The sequence below is a fragment of the Nematolebias whitei genome, chromosome 10 (genome assembly GCF_014905685.2).
Source record: "Nematolebias whitei isolate Nwh7 chromosome 10, NemWhi1, whole genome shotgun sequence".
NCBI classification, from domain to species: Eukaryota; Metazoa; Chordata; class Actinopteri; order Cyprinodontiformes; family Rivulidae; genus Nematolebias; species Nematolebias whitei.
The window spans coordinates 9,061,910-9,070,687 of NC_056507.1; the positions used below are offsets into that span (position 1 = coordinate 9,061,910).

The 8,778-nt window shown below is 44.8% G+C and overlaps 2 protein-coding genes across 2 annotated transcripts in view; both read left to right on the top strand.

Annotated features, from left to right (window-relative positions):
• cry2 (cryptochrome circadian regulator 2) overlaps positions 1–1,632 on the top strand; it is a 10,905-nt gene extending 9,273 nt beyond the window's left edge. The window contains exons 11-13 of the mRNA XM_037683295.1: positions 489–569; positions 645–887; positions 1,029–1,632. Of these exons, the coding sequence (XP_037539223.1) occupies positions 489–569; positions 645–887; positions 1,029–1,039 (335 nt within the window). The 3' untranslated portion in view covers positions 1,040–1,632. The remainder of the gene's footprint in view (positions 1–488; positions 570–644; positions 888–1,028) is intronic.
• Positions 1,633–3,071: 1,439 nt separating this feature from the next.
• The window catches only part of LOC119415465 (C-Jun-amino-terminal kinase-interacting protein 1), a 13,058-nt gene continuing 7,351 nt past the window's right edge, over positions 3,072–8,778 (top strand). The window contains exons 1-2 of the mRNA XM_037682607.1: positions 3,072–3,308; positions 8,482–8,557. Of these exons, the coding sequence (XP_037538535.1) occupies positions 3,237–3,308; positions 8,482–8,557 (148 nt within the window). The 5' untranslated portion in view covers positions 3,072–3,236. The remainder of the gene's footprint in view (positions 3,309–8,481; positions 8,558–8,778) is intronic.

Below are 8,778 nucleotides of genomic sequence, written 5' to 3' on the forward strand. Positions count from 1 at the left end.
TCCAGCTGTCCCACTACAGAGGACTCAGTAAGTCCAGCTGTCCCACTGCAGAGGACTCAGTAAATCCAGCTGTCCCACTGCAGAGGACTCTGTTAGTCTTGCTGTCCCACTACAGAGGACTCAGTTAGTTCTGCTGTCCCACTACAGAGGACTCAGTTAGTCCTGCTGTCCCACTGCAGAGGACTCAAGTTAGTTCTGCTGTCCCACTGCAGAGGACTCAGTTAGTCCAGCTGTCCAACTACAGAGGACTCCATTAGTCCTGCTGTCCCACTAAAGAGACTCATTATGTCTTGCTATTCTTCTGCAGAGGACTCTATTAGTCCTGCTGTCCCACTAAAGAGGACTCATTATGTCTTGCTATTCTTCTGCAGAGGACTAAGTTAGTCCTGCTGTCCCACTGCAGAGGACTCTGTATGTCTTGCTGTTCTTCTGCAGAGGACTCGGTTAGTCCAGTACCTGGTTCAGACTGAGCTGTGTGTGTGTTTCAGGTCTTCTGGCTTCGGTTCCAACGATCCAGGAGGAGGCGGAGCCACCGATGACAGATGAGTCTCAGACCAGCAGTGGACCTGGTACGTGGACATCTTGTCTGGTCTCAGATGATGAAATGTTTGGACACAGTGACATCATGTCCTCTTGTGTCTCAGATTCTCCTCACATAGACCTCGCTGACGTGGAACCTGCTCCAGAATCTTCCTCCTCTGAGGCGTCTCGTGGTCTGCCCGGACCGAGTCTCTGCACCTCCTCTAGCATGGCCCACAGTCCCCCATTCAGGTCCAAACCCAGAAGCCAAAGACAGCGAGGACAACAGAGCTGCCCGCATGCTGGTAGAGAGGATGAGGAGGAGGAGATGATGATGCAGGAGGAGGAGGAGCCACTGGACACATCAGGTGAAATGAAACGCTCTATTTTTTTTTTTTACATGGAATGATGAAATGACACAAACTCATTGTAAACTGTGCTGAGGTGGTTATACCAGTGTTGCTTCGGTTCTGTTGGTGAAACTGTTTCCTGTTCCCGTCTGTCCTCAGGCGCATCGTAGGAGAACCCTCTGATCTGGAACCACGGGGAACCAACCCTTTGGATCCAAGCATACAGCCAGGAGGAGGCGATGAGAAAAGTTTTTGATCCAACTCGACTCCAGTGAAGAGGAGCTGAACTGCTGCCACAGCATGTTGAGTTCTCGTGTACAGCTCTGCCTCAGACCCGCGTAGCTTCTGGGGCTCCAGAACTTTCAGCCCAACGAGCCGTCCGACACCGTGCGGGTCCTAAATCGGGTTCAGACAGATTCACGATGAAACGTTTGGATTTTCTGTGAAACAAAAACGTTTTTGCTCCTAATGTTGAAGGAAAAGATTTCTGACTTTGTTCTTTCTGAGGTTCAGTGAACGCATCATCACATGGAGCAGGACTTCAGGTGGCACCGAGACAGAACCTGCAGATCTGAACGGATCGCTGCACCCTGTCCTATAAAAACTCTAAATGCACTCATGTACAGAACAATAGATTTTATTTATATTTCTCCTTTAATTGTTTAAAGTTTTATTTTCCGTATTTTAAAATTCAGAGGCTGAAGTAAAAAAAAAAAAAAAAAGATTTTATCTGTAGATTTATTTTCCTGCAGTTTAAGCAAAAAGTGAAAGTAAATATCAACAATAAAAACAATATTTGATCAAAAGTAAAACCTTAAATGTTGTTTATTTGGTTGGTATTTTAAAAGCATAAAATAAATGCTGCTCGTTTTGTTTTTCTAGTCAAAATGTACCCGTGTTGTTGTCGATCTATAAAAGGTAACCCGAGTCCGACAGAACTCTTGGTTCTGTTCGGTCGATCCTGTCTCTCTAAACGAACTGCAGACATGTTTGTGTTTCTTGGAGAACGATAAATAAATCTGTTTTAACTGCAGGTCCAGGTTGTGAAGATGAGTCCTGACCGTTTATTTACTGACTTGTTCTCCTGTATTTATCTTTGTACATAAAACATGACCTCACACTGACTGACTGGTTTCCTGTCTTTTTCCTGGGTGTCTATTTACTGACTACTGCCTGTTTTTATGACCTGTTGAAAGGCTGCTTTTAATGACTGGTTTATTTACTGTTTGCTGACTGTTTTTTACCTACAGGATGGTTGTGGGGTTATTTTTTACAGACTTATTTTGCTGCATGAGTTTTCTGCCTGGTTGGTGAGATGTGGACTGTTTTATGGTCGTCTTGTTCTTGGGTGGCTGACCGTTTCCTGTTTGATTTTTGACTGCTTACAGACTGGCTTGGTGAACTGGTTACAGCTGGCTGACTGGTTCCCAGTGAAAGGTTTTCTGACCATTATGTCCCATTAGTTTGGTGACTGTGCTCCTGGCTGGTTTGTTGACTTGTTTACCGACTGCTTAGCTCGCAGTTGTTGATTTGTTGGCTGACTAGTAATCTGACTGTTTCCTGACTAATTAGAAAACTCCCAACTGATGGTTTTCTGGCTGTTTTTGTTGATTTGTTTTGTGACTGACTGATTGCAAGTTCATAACCTGACTGTTTATTCTTTCTGGCTGGTTTCTACTTTGCTTTATTACAGGTTTATAATCAGTTTTGTGCTTGTTTTGCAAACTGTTTCTTGACTGGTTTTCTGGCTGATTTGCAGCCTGCTTACTGAGGGACTACTTCCCTATTGATTTGTGTCCTGGCTGGTTTCTGATCAGTTTTCTCCTTGTTTTGCAGAATATTTCCTGATTGCTTCTTCTTGATGTGTTTTTTCCTGACTGGTTTACGTTTGTTGATTGGCGTCCTGACTGTTTTTTCTGCCTGTTTCTTTGTGTCTGATCTTTTTTTCTCTCACTCACTGTGTTTTTAGCTTCGAGGCAGATCAGCTGATGATGTCATGCCTCGCTCTGATTGGCCGTCCCTGACTTCCTCCTCCTCTTCTTCTGGTGCATCTCTCCCTCGTCTCCTCCTCCTTCGTCTCCCTCTCAGTCCTGATTTCCTCCATCAGCAGTCAACACCGCCTGCCTCCTATTCCTCCTCCTGCCTGTGATGCTGAGGAAGATGATGTGACACTGCAGTTGGCCAATCAGGAGAGAAGGGGGCGTGTCTAGAGTCTGAGCTCAGAGCTGATGATGCTGAGAGCTCTGAGGAGGAGGAAGGGGATGAAAGGGAGGAATAGGAGGCTGGAGGAGGCCTAGCCCAAGCCGAGGAGCACCGACCCATAAAGGAGGAAGGAGGAAGCTGTCTCCTGTCAGAGGAGGATCCGTCATGGACAAATACCGACCAGAGAGACCCACCAGCCTGGCTCTGTTCCCTCAGCTGCCACAAGCCGGGTCCCAGGTAGGCAGGGGGGCCGCTGGGGGGGATCCACCCAGGAGGAAGCAGTAAGTGGGTTAGTGTGTGTGTGTGTGGTCATGTGATCATGTGATGGGTCACAGATTTCTCCAGTTTTTAGCTCCTGTTTGAAGATTCCTGATGTGGTTTGTGGGATCAGGATCCTTGAGGTGTGTGAGGCAGAACTGCAGCAGCTCAGTGGTCTGCTCAAGGACGCCTGGACGGACTGTTCTGATCCGGACTGAGCTGATCTGCCATTTTGTGAAAAATATTCTGGTTTGTTGTCAGTAAACTGTCTGAAATCAGAGCGATGCGACAAAAAACTGAGTTGAAACTCAAAGCAGACTTTAACTGTTTGTTTCCATTTGGTTCATTTATGCAGAACAAAGTTGTCATGGTGGAACCAGGTCCGGTTCAAATCCAGTCTGTTCCTATTTAGTCCTAATCCATAAAAGAAAAACATTTTACTAGAATAAGTACAGAAATGCACCACCTGCTCATATGAGGAAGATCATGTTATTCCTTCTTATTTTGATGGTTCTGACAAAACACATTTCACTATTTCTGCTTTTGGGCCAAATCGTCGCTTCAGTCACTCGTTGGAAATGACCTCAGGATGGTTTTTATCTCAATATCAGCCTTAAACAGCTCCCATCCCAACTGTTACATGTTGCTCCTTAACAAATCAGTTTTCCCTGAAAACACGTCCTCTTCAGTTGGTCGTGTGACGGACTTTAAATCTGTCTCAGGTGGGAGATACAAATCCAGGAAAACTCTTAAAAGAGACAAATCATTTACTCGTATTTGAGGGGAAAACGTGTTTGATCCACAACAGCTGCTGGGATTCTGGCTCACGCAGACAAAACAAACATCCAACCAGTCATCCAACCAATCAGTCAGACCCCCCTGATCTCAGCTTGTTTTGAAGCCCACCTGTCCACAGAATCAGTCCACCTGAAATGGACCAAGACTGAAATGGACTCCAGACCATCCTCGACAAGCTCTTTGAAAACGAGACAACAGTTGGTGCCAATATTTAAAAAAAATGATGATGATGATGATGATGATGATGATAATGAGGGATAAGACTACAGATACACCTGAAGAGTAAAGATCTGAAGTCAATTGGGATCACAATCATCAAGAACACTAATGGTACACTACACTGAGATGGACGGCTAAAGAAGGTCCAGGTCCAGACCTGACCCCCTACTAAATAAGGCCCAGGTCCAGATCTGACCCCCTGCTAAGGATGGCCCAAGTCCAGACCTGACTCACTGCTGACAAAGGCCCAGGTCCAGACCTGACCCACTGCTGAGGACAGTCCAGGTCCAGACCCCCTGCTGACAAAGTCCCAGGTCCAGACTTGACCCCTTGTTGATAAAGGCCCAGGTCTAGACCTGACCCTCTGCTGAACAAGGCCCAGGTCCAGACCTGACCCCCTGCTGAGGAAGGCCCAGGTCCATACCTCACCCACTGCTGAATAAGATCTTGACTGGTCTGGATCCAGATGGAGTCTGACAGAGAACATCAAAAGGATTCAGAGGAGGTTCTGTGGTCCAATGGGACCAGAATCCAGGTCTTCAGCATCAGTCTGACCCTCCGTGTTTGCAGGAAGAGAAATGCTGAGAGTGACTTGAAGAACGCCATGCTTACAGTCAAGCACGGAGGTGGAAACATTATCGTCTGGGTCTGTTTTTCTTCATCACGTTGAGGGACTAGCAGACCGGGTCATGTACTCTAGAATCTCAGACAAAACCTTCAGCAACCAAAACCCAGTTAGAAGATCCATGGAGGAGCTGCAGCTTTAAGTTTCTAAGCAGCAGCTGAGGACCCTGAAGGTTTTAGAGTTTCTGTAAAGAGAAATGGGCCAAAAGCCCTCCAGAGTCTGAACCTGAAGACCATCAAGGTTCTTCCACCAAGAACTGATCCAGGTTTTACTTCAGGATCAATTCTTTTCCTCAGTGACTTTATCATTTCTTTTTGACGTTACTTAAAGTGTTTTATTTTTTATTTTTAGATTATTTTCTCTTTCGCTATTAATTTAAACTATGATTTAAAAAAAAAAACTTTATTGTTGTTGGAAGTGAACAAACCTACAGACTGCCCCCCTGAACTGTCAGTCTTAACTGTTCAAAAATAAAAATAAAAGCACACAGAGAGAGAAGAGACCAAGAGTCCTGAGAAATGAAGCTTTGTTTTTGTGGCTCTGCTGATTGTGCAGAAACAGAACTGGTTCTGACCCATCATACTGAGACAGGTGTTCTGTGTTTGCTGGTGCCCCTTTTAATGAACCACATCCTGTTTACTGGATCAGCTGCATCAACCAGAATCTTCTCCTTTTGAATCTTTGGACCATTTTAACCTGACCCAGGAGGCGTGGCGCTGACGGGCAGATATGGAAGGTTATCGTGTCAACAGTTTATTTGTTTCATGACCAGTGGGCTCAGAAAGCCGCTGACTTTAATAAATCAGAGCCGTAAAGGAGCTGTGAGATGATTACAAACCAGAACTTTCTGTTTTCTGACCGACAGAAAGGAAAAACGCTCTCGTCCTGAGTGGAAACAGCTTCCTGTTTGTGTGAAAATACTGATGAAAACACAGAAAATGACTTCAAGACAGAAATGTTTCAGATTTTCTCCTCACAGCTTCTGTCACCACTTTAGATTTTGTTTCTGTTCAACAGATTTATGGATTTTTGAACTAAATTGCAGGATTTCAGCCCCTCCGGATCTGAGGCCATGGTCCTCAGTCAGAGGGTGGACTGTCCTCTCTGGGTTGGGGTGAGATTCTGCCTCAGGTGGAGGAGTCCAAGTATGTCAAATTTTGTTCACAGTGGGGTAAGAATGGAGCAGAAGTTCAACGGATGGATCAGGGCATTTTCTCCAGTATTGTGGACTCTGTTCTGGTCCGTTGTGGTGAAAAGGGAGCTGAGCTGCAAGGAGAAGCTCTCTGTTTACCTGTCGGTCTACCCTCACCTGTGGTCTTGAACAATGGTAAGGATGGACACTAGATGCCTCTCTATGGGAGGTGCTCCAGGCATGTCCAACTGGGAGGAGGCCCTGGAGAAGACCAAGGACACACTGGAGAGACTATCTCTCAGCTGGTCTTGGGACACCTTGGAGTCCTCAGACAAGCTGGAAGAGGTGGCTGTGGAGAGAGAGGTCTGGACTGCCCTGATCAAACTGCTGCCCCCAGAAACCTGAGTCCAGAACAAGAGGATGGGTGGATGAATGGATGTTGGATGGATGATGAATTTTGAATGTTCTATTAAAAAAACATTCATTACAAAAACAACTGTCCATTCAACATTCAGTTGAATGGATGTTGGGATGGTTGATGGATGGATGTTGATGAATGATAGATGGATTTTGGATGGATGAATGATGATGGATGTTAGATGGATGCTGGATGGATGATGGATTTTGGATGGATGGATGATGGATTTTGAATGGATGTTGGATGGATGGATGGATGGATGATGTTACAGAGTAGATGGATTTTTTTGGATGTATGTTGGATGGATGATGGATGTTAGATGGATGTTGGATTTTGGTTGGATGGATGATGGATTTTGGATAGATGATTGATGTTGGATAGATGATGGATTTTGGATGGATGTTGGATAGATGGATGGATTGATATTGGATGGATGAGGGATTTTGAATGGATTTTGGATGGATGACTGATGTTGGATATATGGATGGTTGTTGGCTGGATGATGAATTTTGGATGTTGGATGGATGTTGGATGGATGAGGGATGGATGATGGATTTGGATGTTGGATGGATGATGTATTTTGGATGGATGATTGATGTTGGATAGATGGATGGTTGTTGGATGGATTTTGGATGCTGGATGGATGCTAACGCCAACACCTTCCAAATTACTGAACAAACTATAGAGAGAAGATCAAAACTGTTTTGATGAGTCTGGAGAATAAAACGAGCTCTAAACCTTCACAGCTTCCCTGTGAGCTCTGCACATGCACAACGTTAACGACGACTCAGGGAGGTGATGAAGAAGATAAAGACGAGGGAGGAGCCCAGTTGGAAACGAGTGATGGAACAATAAATGAGGATCAGTCTGCAGACTCTCTGCAGCCACACGAAACTGATGGTGCTGAATGAGCGAAACAGAACTCTATATTGATCTGTGGAGGTTCTGTTTCAGACGTGAACAAACCCAGAGTTCTGCTCGTCTCTGACCTCTATTACAGTTTAAAGGACCCAAGCGGATCGGTCCAGGAACACATCTTGTTTTATTTCATTACAGATGATCAGACTGTTTGTCCCGGTCTGTTCTCTTAAAGTGGCAGTTTGTTCAGGTGGAATCAGATGTAAAGAAACCGTCCAGATGACCTGAACATTGTTGGATTTTTACCTGGATTATTGAGCATGAACTTTGATATGATGGGACTTGGTTTGACTCAAAGCTGAATCTTATTTTATGTACGCATCACATACTTCCTGATTGTGATGTCATCAGAAATGAATGGATGGATGATGGATGGATGCACTGATGGATGAAGGATGATGGATGTATGAACTGATGGGTGAAGGATGGATGAACTGATGAAATATGGATGGATGAATTGATGGATGAACTGACAGATGAAGGATGATGGATGGTTGAAAGATGAACTGATGGATGAACTGATGTATGATGGATTATCTGATGGATGAAGGATGGATGAACTGATGAAATATGGATGGATGAACTGATGGATGACTGATGGATGAAGGATGATGGATTGTTGAAAGATGAACTGATGGATGATGATAAACTGATGGATGAACTTATGTATAATGGATTATCTGATGGATGAACTGATGGGTGAAGTATGAACTGATGGATGAAATGATGAATGAAATGATGGATGATGGATGGATATAGGATGGATGAACTGAGAGATGATGGATGAACTGATGGATGAAAGATGAACTGATGATGATGGATTAGTTAATGGATGGATGATGGATGATCTGATGGATCATGGATGGATGGATGAGATGATAGCTGGATGAACTGATGGATGAAGGATGAACTAGTGGATAATGGATGATGGCTGGATTATGGATGATGAATTGATGGATGATGGATGGATGAACTGATGGATGGCAGATGAGAACTGATGGATGATAAAAGTTTCGCTTTGTGTCTCGTTTAATCTCTTTAGGACTCGATCAACAACAACTCTTTAGGAAAGAAGGACAGCTGGAGGGACTCCCGCTCTTCCTCCCCACATGTTACAGGTACTGTATGAACACACCTGTCACATGTAGGGACACACCTGTCACATGTAGGGACACACCTGTCACAGGGTGAGACACACCTGTCACATGTAGGGACACACCTGTCACATGTAGGGACACACCTGTCACATGTAGGGACACACCTGTCACAGGGTGAGACACACCTGTCACATGTAGGGACACACCTGTCACAGGGAGGGACACACCTGTCACATGTTAGG